The sequence below is a fragment of the Stegodyphus dumicola genome, chromosome X2 (genome assembly GCF_044657685.1).
Source record: "Stegodyphus dumicola isolate Sdum_Otavi_A_Nest chromosome X2, ASM4465768v1".
In the NCBI taxonomy this organism is placed as follows: domain Eukaryota; kingdom Metazoa; phylum Arthropoda; class Arachnida; order Araneae; family Eresidae; genus Stegodyphus; species Stegodyphus dumicola.
Window position 1 is genome coordinate 12,468,143 of NC_140781.1, and position 24,094 is coordinate 12,492,236.

Below are 24,094 nucleotides of genomic sequence, written 5' to 3' on the forward strand. Positions count from 1 at the left end.
GGATAACGAGACTAAAAATTTGGAGATAGAACAAGTGATAGAACTAAACTACAGGGCTCAGCTAAATTCCGTTTCTTAAATCCCCATCGAAAACTAGTGGCAGCAAGTAAATGCAATGAAGCCACGCGAACCAGCAATAACTCTGGAAGCCAAACGTTTAAACAACAGAGGTGACGGCAGTAGCCTAACTCTTTCTCTTTCCTACTGAAACTCGTTTTTTAAACTCTTTCTTCAACGTAGAATTTGCATTTCTTCACGCGCGCTACCAAATTTAAATATTCTGGCACTGAGAATTAGGGGAATGAAAGCTTACAGGAAAGAATAGCAAATTAAATAAAATTGGTTATTTGAAACAAATATAAATCCCTACAAACTTATTTACATATTTATCATTAAATCTGCTCATTTTATGGTCTATAAATTTATTTATCGTTTTAATAAACTTTATCAAAGTTTATCAAAAGAATACAGTTACCATTGCTAAATTGAATGCATACCTTTTGCGGAGAATACCATGTATAATTTATGCAAGAGAAGTTTTGATAATATAATAAGAAATAACAGAACAGAATTATTAATTCTAGATATGAAATTTTTAATGCAATGCTTTTAAACGCTCTGTGAAGCTACCTTTTATAAATAATGATAATAGTGGTTTGGAAAGTGATTCAATGAAAGTTTTTTTATTAAAACAAAATAGTTCTTTAAAAATACTCTTTATGTACTGTAATAATTTTGATGCATTACATAGATGATAGGATGCAAGTGAAAAATCATAATATGCATATATAGTAATGATATTTTCACAAATGGTCTGTAGTTATTGCAGACGCATTCATTGGTCTGTAGGTCGATACAGTTTAGTCCGAAAGAAAACTTTTATTGACTTTATAATGCTTTTAATATTCAGCAGCTTCTATAAGACCTTTTGTCGAAATTTGAAACAAAGAAAGTTGTTTAGAATTATGGCTTAGTTTTCTATAAACTGGACCTGATATTTTTAGTAGAATTCTATTGATTGATTCTGTACACATTCTATGCGATCCTATATCAGGATCGGATTGGAAGTCAGTCTATAATATTTTTATAGAATCTCTAAACAAATTTCTATACAATATGTACACATATCTCTATAGAATCTCTATATATAATTCTATATAAGCTAAATCTAAAATTATATAGAATTATATAGAAGCTCTCTGACCTAGTTTATAGAAAATTGGACCATAATTCTAAAGAAGTTCATCATCGGATTTTTTGGTAAGATACTTTTGTAAGGTTTTGTTTGTTGAAAGAATTATAATTTTTTGTAGCAAACCGCTGAAGAATACATCATAGTTGATAAGTTTATAACTTACCGCTGAAGAATACATCATTGTTTATAACAGCAATGTGATTATAAACTTCTATGCGTTATATGTTTCTCCAATCAAATCTTTATCGTTATACCAATCGTTTTCGTTTTATTACAATATGAGATTTCACAAAAATGGAAATTTTTTTTACTCACACTCAAAAGCTTAAATTTTTACAGCTTTCCAATTTTGTACTAATTATTTTTTCCGAAGTGAATTGTAACGCATTTCATAAGAAATACAACGAGAAAAATTTATTATGCTGAATTCAAGATATGTAGCAAAGAATTCGTTGTTTGCATTTCTTTAACGATTTCGAAATTTTCACGAGTTTTAACTCGTATGAAATTGGAATCCATTATTAATTACAACAAAGCAGGCAAAAGCTCAGGAATATATATATTAGAATATAGTTGTTGATAAAATTTCAGTTTATTTAAATTCAATAAGCACAGTACTAAAATGATAAGAATTGACAAAATAGACTGTAGCCACCGGTAACATTTCCCTGTTACAGTTCCATAATTCCAAAGCAGTTCTATTTCCATTCTTAAACAAGCAATATATATCAGATTTTAAATGCATTTCCTACTATCATTTAGTCTTTTTTCACGGTAGCACACTATATGGATTGATTGCACTTTATTTCCGATATATATTTAACATGTACAAATTTAAATGATATCTCTTCAGCATCCAATAACAAGTTCTGTAAAGCGTTTATTTGTTAAGAAATTATCTTCGAGATTAAGTTTTCAAATAACTTCTAACTGCTCAAGGCTTCCAGCAGACTTATCTTCATCAATTTCAGAGCAATCACAAGGCAATTCGGAACCTTTAATCCGAATTCTTTCATCATTCGCAGGAATTTTAAGACGCAGAACAATGTCATTCAAATCTGGCTTAGGATTATGTTTAGATGGCAAGGTCTGTTCTCTGGTTCCACCAGACGAAAGTAGCTCTCTTTCTTTAGAATTTCTCCATTTCATTCGACGGTTTTGAAACCATATTTTGACCTGCATATTGAGAAGGAAAACATATTAGAATGTAATCAATCCTGAAAATGGAATTATTTCAAACAGAAAGCAGAATTTCTTCAAACACAAAGAATAAATGGGACACTTCTTTTTAAACTGACAAAATTGTGCTGTTTCGTTAGATGGAATATTACCAGTTGATTACGATATAAGGGATGAAAACATAATAGAAGAAGAGGAGAAATAGTCTATTTATATCAATTATAATAAGCATTTAAGATCTGTAGCGAGTTCAACATTTTGCTTCGTTAAGTTATAAACTGATACTGTATTTTGTGGGGCAACGCTAAAAATAATTAATTGACACCTTCGCTAAATGTGTACAAATTATATTTTCAAATGAACTTTAAACGTTAAATGTTAACTTTAATGTCTTGCAACAGCTACTTAGTCAATATGTATGAAATATAACCTCATCCTCATCTCACGAAACTAAGATATCTGTCTTCATTTTTTGCATTATATTACCTTAGATGTAATTGTTTCCTCATTATTTTCGTCTCTTCTCTAATATTTGCTAGATTAAGATGAGATTTTTACTCAAAACTTGTTATATATATAGAAAGAGATGATGCTAAGGTGAAATTCGCTCTGATATTTTCGTTTGCAGTTGGCCTCCAGATGTGTTGAATGAACGACTGATAGTTCGAAAGACGGAAGCAATATGTTATTATAAAGAAGTGAACCGAGTTCGTTGTATTACGTGAGATTGTGAAAATGTGTATATGTAAAAATAATTAAAAATGTTTTTCGGTGTAAGGAAACTCTGAAGATGTAATTTTTGCCGCCCACAAGAGACACAACACTTTTTTTGGGGGGGGGGGAAGTGGGATACAGACTGGCATGGTGAATAAATTATTTGGATTACAAAACAAATGACTACTCTAGAACGTACATAGATTCTTTTTTCTCACATCTGAAGATGATATTAAATGAAATGTAAAAATCTACGTTGCATTAAAGAATTTTAAAGCAGATAAGATCAAAACTTTACATAGATATATTTTCGATTATGACGGCGATAAATTAAATCAAAAGAGAATAAGGAATTTTTCTGGTTTTGACTGATTTTGGCTTCAGATAGCGACGAATTTCAAAAGAAATTCAAAGATATAGAAGAAAGCTTTTCATTTAATGAGCTAGCCACAATTTCTAATATCCTAAACATTGGATTCAAAGGCAATAAATCAGAGCTAACAAAAAGAATTTTATCTTTGTTCTGTGATGTTGAAACACTAGCTCGAAATCTGAATGATGTCGACACGTTTGGCTTTGATGAATCGGAAACAGAAGTAGAAATAAACAAACGAAGTGAAAACGATTTTTCAGTGCATCGTGAATATTTTAGAAGAAAAATAACCTTGATTCTTATATACAGTATAATTATGCTTGTACAATCGAAATTCTATAATTCAAGCGTTAAAATTAATTATTCTGATATAGAAAGCACGATTACGAATGCAGAATCACATGGAAATGTTATTCGTTGGATCGAACATTTTGAGAATATCTCTAAATTATTTAATGTGTCGGATTAAAAAAAAATTACCTTCGCTAAACGATTGCTTTGCGGTAACGCGGCATTATCTGTTCGAACAGAAGTTGAATTTAATTCATGGCCAAAACTGAGAAAAACCATTGATTGACGAATTCTCTTTTGAACTAAATTCTACTAATTTTCATAAACTGCTAAGTCAAAGTAAAATGAAGGATACTGAATCGGTTTAAGAATATTTCTAAAAAATGAAAGAATTATGCAATTTAGGAAAAAGGATGACTCTGGCTTAATGAATTATGCTACAAAAGGAATAAATGAAATAAAGTAAAGGGAATAAATAAATTGCAAGAAAACAAAATTGTTTGGTACGGATGCAAAACTTACTTGAATTTAAAGAAAAACTGAAAGGAAGTACTCTAACTACAAGCCTAAAGCTCCTGTAGAAGGATTAAAAAATTCCTTGTGTAATTTATTAGGAATTCCTTTTCAACGTGTAGTTTAATGTTTTTCATTTGAAAATACTATGTGAAAACGGGGCTTATAAACTCGTGTTGCTCGTTGGGCTTTATTAATACAGAAATTATGTGATTGATCAACGCTCTGGTACTAGGATGGTAAAGGTCGACGCCGTAAATAGATCTCCAATTAACATTTTTTAATACTAAATATAAATCTTACCAAAGTTGAAATCAGCTCAGGATAATGAAATAAAAATGATTAAAGTGGAATTTTGTTTAAATCTGTTGATTGTAAAGAATTAGTGGTTGTGTCTGAAAGCATGCAAACAGAAATCATAACAAGTGCCCATGAGAAAGCACATTCAGAACCAAAATATGCTGAGAAAAGCATCTAAGAGTATTATTTTATCCCTAAACTCAGACAGAAAGAAGAAAATATCATAGCAAATTGAATAGGCCTCCTACATCCACTGCACAAAGAAGATGTGCCCTTAAAAATACGCCATCTCGAACCTTTGGAGAGTACGTATAAAAAATATAAGCACATCCTAGTAAATATTGATGCATTTAGTAAATTTGTATTGATTATTTCTGCGAAGACCACAACATCTCCTGAAGTCATAGCAAAGTTGAAGATCCAAAAGAATGTATCTGACACTTCTTTCCAAGTAAATATCAGATAGAGGTACAGCATTTACCTCCAGCAAATTTGCCAATTACTGTTCTAAAGAGAACATTAAGCATCATTTGCATTGCGTTGTATTTAACGTTCTCAGTAGTTTGAAGTGTAATTACTGATTGTAATAAGAATTGTATGACTGTTTTTGTGGAAATTTTCAGAACTCTGAAGTATTTCTTTTGATACAATAAATTTCATAATCTAGCATCAGACCTGTGTGAATTCTTTCTATTACGAACCCGTACGCACATAATAATATATATATATATAAAATATAATATTATATAATCCTCAGAAAATTTTATTTTATAAAAATAAAATGAATAATGGAATATAAATAATATGTGTGTCAGTATAATTTATGTGTATGTCGGACGGGAGGGAATGAAAAATAAAAATGATCTTCACTAGCAAGCTCTTAACCATGCAAGACATATGAATATTTAAAATTGTTACTTTACACTGTAAAAAAGTTAATAATTCTAAAAAGCTAAAAAATATAAATAATTAATTAATTAAAATAAACATAAATATAATTTATAGACCGTCCCGTCAGAGCTAGATTATGTTTGTGATAGATGTAAAAATACACTGTTGGACAATTGCTAAGGGCGTATGACAGTAGCAGCGACAGCAAGCAAAACGTGGAAGACAGGAAAAATGAGGAAATCGGGCATAAGTGCGGGACACAGTAAGACGTGCTGTACGTATGAATATGTTATGCTGGATTGCCTAAGTTGTTCGTTATGTGATGCGCTGATAAAAGAGAGGAAGGAGCTGACGCGTATGGACCTTTGCTTTTCAAAAGCAAAATTTAACTGGAAAGAATCAATTGACGAACTTGCAATTTGCGATATGTTTTACCGACATCACTTACATGATTTTATGTGTGGCCATATTATCGGCAACACTGGAGAAGGGCGAAAATTAACAAATATTGTTAGGAAGTTCAACGACAGCCAAGTATTGTTTCACACATTTGGCTGACTTGCTCACAGTGCGGCGCTTGTAGGAGATAGGTACATCCTGCTTTGGCCAAAAAGAACCGACGCAGCACACCTATTGTGGTCGCACATCAGTTGCTTGCTGTTACCGGCAAGCAAATCTTCCGAAAACCTACAGCCAGAAATTTGACTCAAGGAAGACTACACGCCCGACGTCCTTTTGTGTGCATTCCATTGTCCAGAAAGCAACGTACCGTGTCCGTTTGCAATGGTATCGCGAGCATCGTAATTGGACTCAATAGAACTGGGCTTGTGTCGGTTCTTTATATGAAAGTAGATTCAGTCTGCTACCGGGTTTTAGACGCCAACTGATCTGAAGTGAGGATGGTACTGCTTATCGTCCAGAAAATATCCAGGAAAGGACCAGTATCCGAGACGGAGTATCATGGTATGGGTCGGCACTATGATCAAGGCGTCGCATACCCCTACATGTGGTGGCAATTGGGACTACGACTGGCTAACGATACATAATGATGTTCTGCTGCCTCATGTTCCAATGTTCAGAGGTGCTGTCGGTTATAAATTTGTTTTCATGGACGACAACGCAACATGTCATCGAACAGTCGCTGACAGGAGATAGCAAGGATATTCAACGTCTCGTATGTCCAGCACTTTCTCCATATCTGAATCCCATTGCTAAATGTTTGGGATGCTTTCGGGAGAAGATTTGCTGGTCGACAATGACCTCCAATAAACAAGGACACCCTCATCCACGCACTGGCAGAGGAATGGGAAAAATTACCCCAAGAGCTGTTGGAAAATATCTTGCAAAGCATGACGCAACGTGTGAAATTATGCATCGCCCTCCAAGTTGACCATATCCTGTATTGTTATCTTACGCTAGAATGCCTGAGGATGGTAATTACATTTTTTTCACTTTTAGATATTTAGCACAATATGACCATTTTGTTCATTGAATATTTTTTAAACTCTTCTAGGTTTTACAGCACAACAAATTGTCTTTAGTGTTATGTATTCTGTGATTATTTTAGTTTACTTGGCACCCAAACACACTTATTTTTGAACGTGCTATACAGCCGTTGGTGCTCCATCCTTAGCAATTGTCCACCAGTGTACTATAAGTGAATAGCGCTTCAATCGAATGTACCAATACATTCAAAATCGTAAAAAACAACCTCGTATTTAGCGTAGGTATAATGAAACACTCAATCGATTTCGAGGGCAGCTAAAGGTCCCTCCTCATCAGGAGAAAGAAATACATAGAAAGAAGAAAATAGGAGGAGGAGTCACAGAAACACGTGGTCCTTATCAGCACTGCACGTGATTATAACTAGATTTTTAATCAGAGTTGCACTGGCCGCCTACTTTTACTGAGCCAGGCTATCTGATCAAGCATAAAGAAATATTAGCGAAGTTAAAATAGGGAGCGAGGGGCAAATGCACCTTACGCTCAAAATCTGAACTTTAAATAATGGAAAGCAACGACTGAGCGGATTTTTATACCCTCTGGTAGTACCAAACGCGAGGAGGTAACGCCATCTATCGGCAAAAATAACTGAATTAAGATAGTAGAATTTTAAAGGCATTAGGAAGTACTGGATTGGACTTCAAATCATTAACTAAACTTGCTAATTCTTTGTGAATGTGAAAAGCCTCAAGAAAATCCAATTCACCTATGGAAGAAGCCTTTCGGATGATTTTTGCAAACCCAAAATCAAAATTATGGTTAAAAGTCCAACTATGATACGCTATTGAAGACTTGTTAATTTCGCCTTTTTTGACATAAGATACATGTTCCTTGATACGAAACTTCAACGCTCTTTTTGTTTGACCAATATATCTTAAACCACACTGACACGATATACTATAAATTCCCCAAGAATTCAAGACAGAAACGCAATCTTTTAAAATCGAAGGATGAATTTTATTAATAGGGGAGAAACCGACTTGAAAATTGAATTTCTGGAGAATCCGTGCAATTTTATAGCTAACAGAAGGATAAAATGGAAGCACGACAAGGTCATTAATATTATTTCTAACAGTGGAATGTCTTCTTTGATGGGAATCTGAAAATTTTTTAACGGCTTTATCAATAATCACGGGAGAAAATCCACGGTCAATCGCAATCGCAAAGTTCATTGGTAAGCAAAGATTCAGAGGAACAAACTTTAAGCGCGCGGAAAACATAATAGTAAAAAGAAGCCATTTTTTGCTTAACAGGGTGGCATGACTTGGCATGGGGTGGTAAACAAACTGCAAAGGGTTTACGGTACACAGTGGTGCTAAAATCGGTTTCATTGCAAATTATAAGAATATCGAGGAAGGGAAGGGAATTGTTGGATTCAATTTCAAGAGTGAATTGGATGGCTGGATCAATTGAATTCATAATAGATAGAATCTCGGATAAATCCTCTTTATAACCGTCAAAAAGTGCGAAAGTGTCGTCAACATACCGAATCCAAAGACGAAAAGATAATTTATCAAATAATTTCATCTCAAAATAATGCATATAAATGTCAGCAAGTACCGGACTGAGAGGATTACCCATAGCCAATCCTTCAACTTGACGAAAATATGCATTTTAGAAAACAAAGTGGGTTTGACTCGGAGAAACTTTAGTAAGCGAAACCAACTCATTAATTTCAGTATGTGTGAAGTGAAATTCCCGAAGCCTAGTTTCAAGACAATTTAGTGCTCCTTCGACCGGAACATTAGTAAACAGTGATTTGACATCAAATGAAACCATAATGGAACGAAGTGGAGAAATATTTTTAAGTTTATCAATGACTTCAACAGAATTTTTTACAGTGTGAATATTGTTAGCAAGTAGAGGAGAAAATCTGGAAACTAAATATTTGGCCAAAGGATATGAAACAGTACCTATGTTGGAAACAATTGGTCGAAAAGGAATACCGGTTTTGTGGACTATTGGAAGAGCATAAAGTCTAGCGCAATTAGTAATAGGTGGAATAAGTGATTTCTTCAACTGAGTTGGCAGAATGTAGAAAGATTTAATAGCACTTTTTACTTTCGTGAGGTCTGAAGTTGAAGGATCTTCAGGGATCGAGCAGTATAGGTCTTCATTTATCAATTTAGAGACTCCAGTAATATATGTGTGTTTGTCCATAACAACGATCTGTCCGCCCTTATCAGCTTTAGAGATAATGATATTAGTATCAGAATGAATTTCACGTAAGATCTCATTTTCCTTTTTGCTAAGATTCGAACCCAAAGATTTATTGTTAAAATTAACGTTATGAGAAATTAGGTGGCGGATTGTATCCTTCTGCGTTTCCGAAATTTTGGAGAATTTAAAGGCTTTCTCTATAGGGGCGATGATTTGAGGAATTGAAGGTTCAGATGTCTTTGAAAAGTTGAAATTATATTTTAATACTTTTAACTGATCCTCCGAAAGATTCCTATTGGAGATATTAACGATGGGGTTAACGTTTACAGTGGGAATATCAGCTAGATAGTTGAGACTATCCGACTGGAATGTGAGTTTTAGGAATTTATAAATGAGCACATTTTTATGCCGTTGACAAACGGTATCGGTTCTAGACTAGGATGCATGTTCAAATGAGGAAAAATTTTTTTGCTAATTCCACTGAAAATTTTTCCTCATTTGAACATACATCCTGGTCTAGAACCGATACCGTTTGTCAACGGCATAAAAATGTGCTCATTTATAAATTCCTAAAACTCACATTCCAGTCGGATAGTCTCAACTATCTAGCTGATATTCCCACTGTAAACGTTAACCCCATCGTTAATATCTCCAATAGGAATCTTTCGGAGGATCAGTTAAAAGTATTAAAATATAATTTCAACTTTTCAAAGACATCTGAACCTTCAATTCCTCAAATCATCGCCCCTATAGAGAAAGCCTTTAAATTCTCCAAAATTTCGGAAACGCAGAAGGATACAATCCGCCACCTAATTTCTCATAACGTTAATTTTAACAATAAATCTTTGGGTTCGAATCTTAGCAAAAAGGAAAATGAGATCTTACGTGAAATTCATTCTGATACTAATATCATTATCTCTAAAGCTGATAAGGGCGGACAGATCGTTGTTATGGACAAACACACATATATTACTGGAGTCTCTAAATTGATAAATGAAGACCTATACTGCTCGATCCCTGAAGATCCTTCAACTTCAGACCTCACGAAAGTAAAAAGTGCTATTAAATCTTTCTACATTCTGCCAACTCAGTTGAAGAAATCACTTATTCCACCTATTACTAATTGCGCTAGACTTTATGCTCTTCCAATAGTCCACAAAACCGGTATTCCTTTTCGACCAATTGTTTCCAACATAGGTACTGTTTCATATCCTTTGGCCAAATATTTAGTTTCCAGATTTTCTCCTCTACTTGCTAACAATATTCACACTGTAAAAAATTCTGTTGAAGTCATTGATAAACTTAAAAATATTTCTCCACTTCGTTCCATTATGGTTTCATTTGATGTCAAATCACTGTTTACTAATGTTCCGGTCGAAGGAGCACTAAATTGTCTTGAAACTAGGCTTCGGGAATTTCACTTCACACATACTGAAATTAATGAGTTGGTTTCGCTTACTAAAGTTTCTCCGAGTCAAACCCACTTTGTTTTCTAAAATGCATATTTTCGTCAAGTTGAAGGATTGGCTATGGGTAATCCTCTCAGTCCGGTACTTGCTGACATTTATATGCATTATTTTGAGATGAAATTATTTGATAAATTATCTTTTCGTCTTTGGATTCGGTATGTTGACGACACTTTCGCACTTTTTGACGGTTATAAAGAGGATTTATCCGAGATTCTATCTATTATGAATTCAATTGATCCAGCCATCCAATTCACTCTTGAAATTGAATCCAACAATTCCCTTCCCTTCCTCGATATTCTTATAATTTGCAATGAAACCGATTTTAGCACCACTGTGTACCGTAAACCCTTTGCAGTTTGTTTACCACCCCATGCCAAGTCATGCCACCCTGTTAAGCAAAAAATGGCTTCTTTTTACTATTATGTTTTCCGCGCGCTTAAAGTTTGTTCCTCTGAATCTTTGCTTACCAATGAACTTTGCGATTGCGATTGACCGTGGATTTTCTCCCGTGATTATTGATAAAGCCGTTAAAAAATTTTCAGATTCCCATCAAAGAAGACATTCCACTGTTAGAAATAATATTAATGACCTTGTCGTGCTTCCATTTTATCCTTCTGTTAGCTATAAAATTGCACAGATTCTCCAGAAATTCAATTTTCAAGTCGGTTTCTCGAAAACGAGTGTGCGTATACATATCTAGTTCCTAAATTTTTGCATTTCCAAGTAGTAATTTGCTAGTTTAGCTAAGTAAGTAAATACTCGTACTATAATAATTCAAGCTCCTATTAATAATGTACAATAGGGTTATTTAGCAGCCTTATTAGGTATTTTAAGAAGTTGAAGACATTCTTAAGAATGATTTTTCTGAGACAAAATTAAACCGATTTGAATAATTATTTACTAATTCATTAACATTATAACAAATGCGTATTTGAAATCTTGGGTTACGATGTTTGAATGAAAGTGTTACTTCTGTAACCATATCACCTGATTGTTTGACAGCATTATTACTTTAAAAAAAAGTGCTTTTTTGTAATACTTAATAGAATCTAACAGTATTTTATTACAAAACCTGATTGGCCATGATAAGTTTTCAAAGAAAATTGCTTTTTTTGCCGATTAGACTGCCCAACTTCTGAGGGTCAAAGTACTATCAACCAAATCTCGGAAAATGTGAAAAAGAACAGTTTGCCTACCGCCTTATTACAGAGGTGCCATAAAAGGCTATCATTGTGTTCGGAACTTATCAGTAGGAATACTGCTCATTTGCTGTCGAGTCTAAATTAAGAAGGGAAAACTACAGCAGTCATTTTAATGCCTTTAAAAGAGGAGATTTTCCAAGGAAGAACATTTTTGAAACATAGTTGCTTTCAGGTTTCGTTGGCTATCTGGAAAAACAAAATTAAAGTTTTAACATCACATCTTAAGATTTTAGCAAAATTTAGATTAAATTCAATTACAGGAAAAAGTAAATTAATAAATATGTCAAGTTTGAATGGAAAACATTTTCAAATGATATCAGTTCCCTCATTTATTAGTTAATCGAAATGTTTGACATCACAGGTGATTTTTTCGTTAAATCGTTTATTATCATTATCAAAATATTCAGATAAAATTTAAGCTAATATAGTCGTTAGAGTTACACATTACAAAAGTATGAAGCAACGTGTTTATATAATTTCTTTTTAAAGCAAGCATCTAGTATTCAGTAAAAAAGTGTTTCTAGGCATAGTAATCAGGATTTTATACACGAATGCAAAGTCATGTTAATCATTTCAGTTCTCTACTGAATGAAGCATCTACAAAATCTACAAAAGGTATCTTAGATACAACTTAAAGCATGATAAAAGCAGATAAATTTAGAAATACACACTAATAAATTAAGAACAATTTCTTAATTTCGCAGAAGGCTAAAGCATCATATTTTCTTGGCAGAGGTTTTAAAAGAAATGGCTTATATTTTCGTCTTCATGTATATATTAGCAAAACGACGCAAATACTTCTAGTCAAGACCGCTGAATACTCCGAGTTCGACCTGGGTTCAATCCCAGGCGAATGGCCAAGCCGCATGGCTAGTTTCTGTGATTTGCTTCTTGTGTAAAATGAATAAAAGTCAATATTCCTTAGGAAGTCCTTCATGATGGCATCTCTTCCCTTAGGCAGATAGCCCTTGCGAGCTTTGTCATATCAGATTAATGTAACAAATAATTAAATAATTTAATTCGTATTTATTAACATTTCACAATTTTTTTCCTTCCAGGAATGACCCACTTTTTTCAGATCAATTATATGCATGTAGGACACAAAGATGAAGTGATCTAAAACACTGCAATAAAGTAGTAACCCGATCCGATTCTAGCTTTTCAGTACTGATTAGCACTAGAATTATTTATAATATGTAAATTATATAACTAAGTAAGCTTGACTCTGCCGCTTAAGCAACTTTTAAAAATCATCTAAAGTGATTTAGGATGTATTTACATGTAACATAACATAAAAACTTTCCCATTTTCCTAAAATCTAGCTATATTACATTAAACCTAACACACTATTTGCATCATATTTTTACATTAATGAATTTTTTTAAAATATTCTCCTTTGATATTTTATACATTATTTTTTGTTATATATATATATATATATATATATATATATATATAATTTAATAATTAAATGTATGATTAATATGCATTTAATCAAAAATAGTATCAATAATGTATTTTTCAATATTACTAACTTTGACCATTGTTAAGAATTTTCTGACGAAATTTCTGTGTAATTTTATTCATAAATTCGAAATAAAAAGTGCCTGTATGACATTAGAAAATTAAACACAAGGTAGCGGAAGTATTTATAATTTTAAAAACTGAAACAGTGCTCCACATAAAAAGCGCGGCTTTTGCCCTTTGAGACCAGCTGTCGGAGAGAATGTTGACTGCATGTGAGGTGACACATCTGTTGCCCAAATTTAGGCGTCAGGCGCTTTGTGTTGGTAAGATAAGAACTTTCTGAAAACCAGTCTAACAATTCCATCGCTTGGTAAACCAACCAGTCCTACACAAGCCGTATATTAAAGTACAAGGAGCTTGACCATAACAGAAGAGATAATTATTGGTACCGTGTTACCGTCACATATTGGTATGACTAAATTATTCAGGACATCGAGATATCTGCCCGAGTTTCATGATTTGCCTTAGATCAGCCGACGGCTTACATCAAAGAAAAGATAAGTGTTACAAGTATAAGAGAAAGTCAAAGAGAACGTTGAGAAAAAATAATCTCAAAACGTGAGTAGTGAAACAAAAAAACTTTGAGTTAACTATCGATTAGGTTATGCTAAAAAGAAAAAGGAGAATAATATTCTAAAGAAGTTAGACTATCTAAGGAGCTTTATGAGAGGGAATTTCTCTGAAATATTACTTCCTTAACTGCTTTCACCACATAGAACCCTCAGTTATTCGACAGTTATGTCACCTACTTAGCTCTACATCCTCCTTCCACAAAACTGCAGCATCACCAATACTGTTATTTATCTCGACCAAAACTGATACGATCGAGGTTTGTTCCCAACTCTGGAATGGTTGAAGCCCATGGGATTTTAGAGGTTTTCCTCAAGTTTAATGTGAAGACAAGAAGGCTTCTTTCAGAAAGTCCTCTGTGATCCAAGAACTTGTGCGCTTTGGCATGACAAATAACCATTCGCTCTTTGCACTTTGATATTGCTCGAACAGTTTTGCAAATTCAGAAAGCATTTTTTCTCTCCTTTTCATATACCTTCGCCTTTCCTGGAAGTATATTCGACGCATATTTTTTGGTTGCTTCGATATAACCTAATGGCTGCAAAAATGGAGCCGAACTAAAAGGTGATGGACTATAATTCGTCACCACCAGGATTTGGCGGTTGGGCCCCATAATCCTCAATGGCCTTTAAAAGGCGTAACGTAATATGATTCGTGATGTAGCTAGAATCACGCTCTATGCGCATTCGGCAGGTATGGAGTTCGAATCTGGCTAGGGGATTGCACACTTTTCACATTCCTTCATCGATGTAACTTAATGATTCTAAAACCACTAGAAATTTCACGTATTTTAATTTGTTGGCATAAATGGAAATATTCTTCTTTTAAAGACACTTGAAGGTATTTCAAGCAAAAAGTTAAAATCTGATCTTCTGATAAATTAAACGTATCAAATGATTAATTATTTCTATTTTAAGATTTCAGTAATTTTTTTATCTAAATACATATTAACTTAAATTTAGATAAATTATATTACTATATCTTCAGTAATATAATTTATCTAAATTTAACTTCCAGCTAGTTTTAAATCTATACTCTCTTAAATGTTTGCATAGTACATGGGAAACAAAACTGTCGTTTAAGAAATACAGATTTTTGTGGTAATGACGAAATTAGCCTTTAGGCAAAACTGAACAAAGAATCGGTAAATTATTTTGAAAAAAATATGCTAAATATCTTAAGTTTCAGCCACAGATAGTAAAAGGAGTGGCTCTCAAGTTAATAATTCTGTTAAAAAATGTGCTCAGAAAAAGAATGTTTCCATCATCTATTTCAAGCAAAATTTATAAATATCTGTGATGAATAATAATATAATTATGCATAACATTTCTCTTTGAAAAAACAATAAAATAAAATTTTATACTTTCGGGTTTTATTAATGATGATTTCGGTTTGTCTTTTAAAATGTCGTAACTCCCGAATTTAAGTTTTGGTTGCTGGAGCTCGGCTCAGTTTCTTTTCAGGTGGGGAATGCTTGTCAAAATAATTTTAGAAACCAAATCTTGAAGTAAAGGTTGTTGTGCCATGCTGCTAGCACATCGAATGGAAAGTCAAAAACTTTCAAAGAAACAAACAGATAAGTTTCTTTATTATTAAAAAGATAATTTTTTTAAATTATTGTTTAATCTGAGTTCTCCGTATTTGTTATAAATTGTTTATTAAAACAAATGTAAATTCTTTACTGAAATCAGATTTCTAAATTAACTGACATTGTTATTAACAATTTATTAGCTTCGATTCTCGTACTTTTAAACTTTCGTTAATCTGTTATTCTAAGCTGTTTTCATGTATATGTTACCGCCAAAGTATGAAACGCCGGGATTCTATAGAATGCTTAGGTACTGTATATAATGCCGGATGATTTTAGGCAAAGTATGAAATAAGAGAATTATTACATACTTTACCTAGGCATTCTATAGAATGACAAATACTCTTTAGGCAAAGTATGAAAAAACTGTTATGATAAGGCTATTATTTAAAAGACGTTCATTAATCTAAAATACAAATGTTATTTTGAAAAATTAATGAAAGAGTGCCATTAAAAAACTGTTCTTCGAAATATGTAAAAAAAAAAGATAGTGAGGTGGTCTTGGTACAGCGTAATAAATTTGCGTTTTCTATCTGGCTGAGATTGGGAATCGGTAAGATCTACCTGACAACGGAGGTTAAATTCAGAAACAATCATAAGTTTCACATCAGTGCCCTTTTTAATACATTTTTGTTTTTTCTGGAAGGGCTCACAAAGGTGGTGGTTACAGTTCAATATAAATTACGTGTAACGTTTTTGTAATTGGTTGAAAATTCTTTCGGCATTCTGTCACGTAGTTCTTGTGCAGTATTCAAATGAATTTTCATAAAATACGGAAAATAACTCAGCGTCCATGACGCAATACTGCATAGTACTGACGCTTTCTTTAACAGGATAAATGAATGTACTTTTGTTTTCCACAAACATCACAACCTAGCGATTTGGTGGCCAGTAATCTTGTGCTTCCTTCTTAGTAATCATTTTGGCCTTTTTACATCATTTATTAACTTCTGGTAAGTAGTTTCGGTTCTTTGGAACGAATTGGATTTTATACTTTGCCGGTTTGTCATTTGGCATTCTATAGAATGCCTAGGAAATGTGTGAAATATGAATCGTTTCATACATTGCCAGCTACTTTTAGGCATAATATACTATAATGCATTCTATAGACTGCCGGATTTCATACTTTGCCGGTAACATATGTACTAAACTAAATTATGGCTTCTATTAGTAAACTGAATGCATATTTTAATGATAACATTTTAAATAGATGCACTGATATTGTTGATTAGACTTTATTAGTCTTGATTCTCAATCAGAGTAAGAGACGGTTCCCCCACCAAACCCCCGGCTGAATTTCAGACTAGATGATTTGTGACGTGTTGTCGTAGAATCTTTTTGTTTACATTTTATTCCTTTTCTTTCATCTCTTTTGAAAATTGAATAAATATTGCAATATAAGTAAAATAAATATATTGAATTTGTTAGTTTATCTTTTGAAGAACTTTTTGATAGAATGTTTATTGTGTACATTAATAAAATATCATTGCTTTATTTGCTTTAATGGATATTTTGAAACACACTTCTTCAAATGAAAAAAAATATGAATAGAAGAGAATGAATATTTAACTGAAGTGAAAGAGTTACTGTTGTGAATACTGCTTAATCTTTTGTTAAGATTAAAAAGTAGAAGAATTCAGTTTAAATAAGAGCTTCTGATAAGACATTTGTTTATGTTTTATTAAGTAGTAGATGAATATTTGAACAAATTATTATATGTGACTATTACTAATTTTCTGGATACAATTTGGATGTATAAGGGTATTATATGAGATTTTTAAAGTTAAGATTTGATAATTTATATAAGTTTAAATTTCTGTCAACAGTTTTATACTATAACGCTGAGAGTAATATTATTTGCATTTCTAAATGTTGTTTAGCATTGGCATAAGCATTACCCTTAATGGTATAGTTATTATTATTATTCGGAAAATAGTGTTAAGTGTACACATATTTTAATATGAATAAAATCGAAAGAAAACGTATAGCCAGTTCATCTTCATCTTTTCATAAAATCGAACGAAGAGCTATAGCAAATTCAACTCCATCTTTTCTCTCCCCCCTGACCCCTCGTATAATTATAGCTTACCTTGCAAAAGCGCGAAAAGGGAATTTTAAAAATATAGCTACGGAACTGGGTTTGGGAGTGAATGATACCATGCGAGTGACAGACCTTAAAGATCTTATCATCCAATCTGACACTTGTGATGAAGATTTTATAAAGAATCTTCTCAACTCTAATCGAAGCTTGACAACAAAAGAAAGTGAAAACAAAGGTCCAGAAGAACGTAGGAAGAAAAGAAAAAAGTTAGAGTTGAAACAAATAAAAATAACCTGGCAAGTACTGGCTAAAATCCTAACTATCGCTTCTTTGCTTCAAATGCAAATATTGAAACAAATATTAAGCAGCTAATTTCTAAGTTTACAGAAATTTCGGTCATTGCAGCTTACCTGCGACGTTTTCAAAAACCATGTGAGAAAGTTAATGCAAAAGAAATAGATTACATCACTCACTTCCCACCTCCTTCTGCCTATAAACCTTTCACAAATTATTTTAAGAGAACCGAAGGACAAATTAGATGTTTGTTCGTAGGTAAAGAAGATCCTGCTCCAAAGATTCAAATTAAATGTTGAATTATTTCGAATCAAACTTACCATACACCTTAGAAAGCCTGGGATCTTATGGAAAGACTTAGCTAAAGAATTAAGCACATATCTGGAAGGGTGGCTACATATACTCAATGTTACAAACTTTGTATCAGTCGAAAACTTGGTACTTACTGATCAGCTTAAAATAAACGTCAATAATGATCTCATGAAGAATTTTCCGGAAACTTGAAAAAAAAAAATAAAAATAAAAATAAAGAGTTCATGTGATTTAAGTATAGCTAATTGGATGATTGCGAAGCTGTACGTGTTAAAAAAAAAAACGAACTATAAAAGTCAATCAGCTGTAAGGTGAAATCATTCGTGCAAAGTGACTAATCCATCCAAAAACAAAGTAGAAAATCGAACAAGATATGTCCAGACAACTAGTAAAAACTTTTCGAATCGTGGTGAGCAGCAAAGAAAGGAAATCCGACCTCTTTAACATTCTTTGAAAAGACGACACTACAGATTCTTTGCCTGATGGTTTGGTAAGTGAAAGAGGAATTTCGCACCGAACAAAGTATTCTTTTTGAAAGCAGAGAGCTCAAAATACCGCCTCTTGTTTTGCCTGATGCCAAAAATGGCTGCAATCTGCTAGGAATAGACTTTCTTCAAGAAGCTTAAATTGTGTTAAATCTTGCGGAAAATAAGTGGAACTTTTCTGATGAACCTCGAAGAAAAATACAGCTTTGTGAAACCCCATTAGTCCAAAGGACAGGAAGGAACCCCAATTGTTAAAAATAATTGCCAACTACGAGAATATGAAGAACAACAGTTAACTACATTCCAACGGCTTGAAACTGATGCTTAACAAATATCAGGCTGTCTTCAAAGTAGGGGGAGAAGACGCTATATTCATTGAAATCATATTAACAGAGGATACAGCCCTCCGGTTTCAGTTCCTCCATATCGGATAAGCCCAAGTAAGAAAGAACTGTTGAGAAAAGAACTTGATTCTATGCAAAACAAGGTATCATAGTAAAGTGTGAAAGCCCTTACGCCTCTCCTGTGGTTTTGATTCTCAAGCCAAATATAAAATTTTCGGCTATGCATTGGTTATCGCAATTTGAATGCTCACACTCTTCCAGACATTTATCCTTTGCCACCCCAAAACGATTTATTGAACGAAGTGAAGTCCACACCTTACATGTCAACTATTGCTTTGAGATCAGGTTATCATAAGGTGAAAGTAACTAAAGAAATCAAAACAAGACTGCTTTTATTTGCCATTTTGGTACATATAAATTTATCCGAATGCTCTCTGGATTGAGAAATGGTCTTCCACCTTTTCTAAACCAATAGATAAGTTGAATTCCGGCCCGAATAATGTTTATTAAAACACATTATTCGGACCGGTTTGCATTGTCATATTTGGATGATATCATCGCGCTGTCTTCTACGTTCCAAAAACATGTTTCTGACTTAGAACAAGTTTTCAAACATCTATCGTTGTTCATGCTCAATGCCAACCGAGAGAAGTGTCACTTCTGTTGTAAAAAAGTGAAATATTTCGGATATTACATTACCAAGGACGGTATATCTCTTGATCCACAGAAGAGTGCTGTTACTGCAGACATGCCGTCGCCAAAACTGTCAAGCAAGTGCAATATTTCGTACAAATCTGCTCCTGGTATCTTCGATATATTCCTAATTTCTCTCACATAGCCAAACCTCTGACTGATTTAACGATGAAGAAAGCAGTGTGGAAGTGGGAAGTACAACAAGAAAATGCTTTCCGAAAAATGAAATAAAAATTAATTAGCCTGCCAATTCTTAAGCAGGCTGATGGAACGAAGTCTTTGTCATTCGGACAGATGCTAGCAATGTAGTCATTGGTGCTGTATTGCTCCAAGGGGAGAAAAATGAAGAACACCCTATAGAATATGCCAGCCGCTTGCTCTCCTCCTCAAAATGAAACTATTCCATCATAGAAAAGAAGCCCTGGCAGCAGTATGGGCACTCAACAAATTTAGCAGATACGTCGAATGCCAGCCTATCACAGTCACCTCTGACCACAAGCCACTAAAGTGGCTGATGTCTTTAAAGTCACCAACTAGTAGGCTCGTAAGATGGGCCTTACAAATCCAATCCTATAATTTAACTACATCCCTAAAGACTAAACTTTATTGTTGATTTATTATCTCGTCCTATTTGTGAACATTCAAGTACAGATCCTTGTCAAATATGTGCTGTCTCCGTCAAAATCCCTATTACTAGTCCTGCTAGTGCTAATTAAATGAATGGGTATATTAACACTACGTCAATCACAGCTGGAAGATGAGGATCTTCTAAAGATCACCGAAGCTTTTGAGAGTCCAGAGAAAGAAGTACACTGTGCAACTTGGACTGGTAGACGATACGTTATGAACAGAGGAGTGTTGTACCAATGAAGGCAAAAAGTTAAGTGACGTCACAAACTGTTGGCTATCCGATCAGGTGCGAAAAATAGTCATTTCAGTAAAACCAAGGCCATCTCGATGAGGTTATTTATATGGCATTAACAAGTTAGAGAAATATTATTCTTGGTCGTGAGAGGACGCTTTAGTGAACCACACCGTTGCATTAGTATGTTGAATATCTGTTTGTTTAATTTAATCTTGATTTTTTTTTGGTCGGTTTTATGCCTGTTGTGTAGAATTGTTATGCGTTATTTTATAGTGCTTAGTGATTATATTAATTTACATGAATAGTGAATTTTTAATGTTAGTATTTGAGAATTAATTTTTAATTTATAGTACTGTTTAAACCTTTTTTTCGTTTAAATACGGTAAAGCTCTTATTAGCTAGCGGAAAGTTTTGTTCAGCTAAAAGGCTGCTTTATTTTTTTCGTTTCTCACGAAGCGACCACTTCAAGGTCAAAGGTCGGCTGGCAGCTGCCATTTCCTTCCCTTATCTTTCGGGGCTGAACATTTGGTTCGCTCGTTTGTAAGCTCTTGTTTGGAGGCGAGTAGCTCTAACGGGCGTCGAAACTTGACAGAATTATTGGTTGAAAACATTCCTTTTTGTTTGCGCGAGAAAGAATATGTCATTTCAAAAAGGGGGGGCTGATTTTCATCGAATTTTGATGGTTAATTATTGCTCTTGTTCTTGTTGGTTAGAGAAAGTTCAGGTTTTGTGTTGGATTGCATAGATTTAATTTTATTGATATTTTGAGCCAGTAGTGAATATAGAGGCGGTCTGCATTTTGAGCGTCAGCGAGGTATTAAATGTGGTTGCACGAGAGGCAGGAGCAGATTTTTCAGACTATTCCAGATTTTTCACGGTTAAGAAATCTAAAGGATCAAAGCGGAGGTAATTTACCACCTCCCTGTGTCTTGAGGGGACGCGGGGACCGGTCCGAGTGCGTTGCCGGCTCTCATCGTGACATTTGTCGACATCGGTGTTAGTAGAACTGGGGCTAGGTCCTGCGTTTCCCTTACCAGCAGTTCTCGGACTTTTTGGGTTTAATTTCGTCGCTGATTTTTCCCCCCTTGTTAGAAAACAATTCTGAATGCTCGTCCTGAAGATCCAGATTACTGAAGAAAATATAAATCCGAGTGTGTCGTCATCTCCAGTTGTCTTTTTGCCTGCCGTTATCCTCATTGGGGTACTTCGAAATAAAAGGAAAGGCTGATTTTGAGTTAGATTGCTCCTAGACAGAGTATTGTGTTGAAACTATGAGAATAAAGGAAAGAACTAACATGATGAGGCAGCCATCAGACTTTGTTTTATACAACGATGAAGTATCCAACCATGAGTGCCTTGAAGAGACTTTATAATTTGGTTTTTTGACAACTATGTAGATTTGACCGTTTATAGTTTTCGACGTATTAAAGAAATGGTCCGCCAGCTCCTCAAGCCCCGCAAACTGATGTGTATTCGGTACCCGTGAATGTACATTTTCTTCTCGTCTTTGTTTGTTACGGTTATTTAATTAATAGCTAAGAAAGTGATTTTTATTTTTAAATGTTTATTCTTCATGAGTCTTCACTTAAATTAAGGGAAAATAAATGTTTATTAAAAAAAATTTTCACTGAATTATTATTGAGTATTATATCAAATAATGGAATTAACTGCTGAATGTAAGAAGATAAATTTACTGATGTGTTACTGGTGAAGGAATTTGTGTTTTCTTCGAAATTAGTTTATATTCGAGTTTAAACTCATGAGTAATTATTTAGAAAGATATAACAATTGAAAGGTGTTTCTTATAATTTTGGTAGAATTTGAAAAATACTAAAAGTGAGATTAGTGTTTAATGAAAATTGTGTAATTATGGTAGAGTACATAAGTAATAATTTGGGTACAATATTGATCGTTGTTCGGAATGTCAAATGCAAAATTGTGAGTAATTGTTAGATAAAGTTTTGTAGGGGTAGTCTGGCCAGCTATCTAAAATTAATATTTTTATAAAAGAATCAATAAATGCTTTTATTCATTTATTATTGTATGCTTTATTTGAGTTTTTTATCTGGTGGTCTACTGTAGGCCACCCATGTGATCCTTACGGAAAACATAGTTATTTCTTTTTCAATTCGAACCTGGGTAATTTAGCGGGTAGTACGGGAATTAATTTTAAGTGCATTGTAACTATACGATCGGATTTATTAATTTGAATGAACTGATGCGTTGAATTCTTACTTGTGAGATATACCTTTCACTGGTGTTTTGAAGTGTTCTGTACTATATTTAAAAAAAACTATTTGTGGCTATCTCTAGAGTTGTACTGTATTAAATGTATCTGTTTTCAGAAAAGTCAGTGGATTTAGTTTTATTTAGTAAGAGATAGCAGATTAATGGATTTGATACTGAAATGCATTTTTATATTTTTTCATTTTGTTTTAAAATTAATCTTTTTGGATTTTTGTTACACTAAACCACCAGGGAGGATACTTCTTCTTTGCATTAATGACTTAAGAAGATTCAAATATTTGTCTTAGAGTTTTGGGTTTTTTTTTTTTTTTTTGTTTGTTGTCCAGCACCAGAAAGAGAGAAAAGTTAAGGAGTAAGTCAGATAGTTTAAAATAAAATTAATATTTACAGATTTTAATATTAAAAAATTAATATAATAACTAAGCACTCTAAAATAATACATAACAATTCTACGTAAATCAATATAATCACTATACTCTGTAAAATAAATACATAACAATTCTACACAACATGCCCTTAAAGTACTATGGGCCGTTATACCGAGCAAATTATAATGACAGCCCTAAAGTATCAGTATACAGGTTTCCTAAATAACCAATTTTTTAAAGAAATAGTTATAATCGATACCGCGACAAAATTTTACCACTTCGAAGTATTCTACGGTTAGTTAAGCCTAATTTGGAATTTAAATTTATTAAGACATTGCTTTCTGTATTTAAAAGAATGGGTATATTGATAATGCGGAATTCCATTTCTATAATATACATTATGTATAATATTGGGTAAAGTAATCATATATCAGTTAGTATAGTATGATTGCTAAATATTTACTTTTTTTAATCTCCATTGTTTAACTTTTTGATTAATTTTGAAACTTTTAAGTTCATATGTATATAGCAGAAAACGAAGTATATAATTTAATATTTTATAGATTTTTGTTCTAGAAGTTTTTATAAAGAAACTGTAAAGACAATAAACATGCTCACGGTTTTTAAAATTGTAATATAAAGTGAATAGTTTTGCATAACATAAGAAATAAATTCCTAATGCAGGTTACCACTATTACTATGTATAGCTACATTATTACATCCAAGCTATTCGTTCTTTTCAAACTTTCGCGTTCTTTTGAAAATTAATATACTTTTTTTTTTTTTTTTTTTAATGTAAAAATCACAGGGCTACTGCAACCCAGCTCGCTGTAGAACTATTATGTAACGATGAAAAGTATTTGCCATTTGAGGCATGTAAAAATGAACACTCGTCCAACAGACTTCTTAAACTGCTTGTGCATGAGGCAATTAACATATTCCTGAAGAATTCCTGCAAAACAATGAATGA

General features: G+C 33.2%; 1 protein-coding gene across 3 annotated transcripts in view; it reads right to left on the minus strand.

Annotated features, from left to right (window-relative positions):
* Positions 1-1,737: 1,737 nt before the first annotated feature.
* The window catches only part of LOC118184382 (homeobox protein DBX1-like), a 144,862-nt gene continuing 122,505 nt past the window's right edge, over positions 1,738-24,094 (minus strand). For all 3 annotated transcript variants that reach the window (XM_085810017.1, XM_035354051.2, XM_035354050.2), the window contains one exon: positions 1,738-2,371. In XM_085810017.1, the coding sequence (XP_085666143.1) occupies positions 2,111-2,371 (261 nt within the window). In that variant the 3' untranslated portion in view covers positions 1,738-2,110. The remainder of the gene's footprint in view (positions 2,372-24,094) is intronic.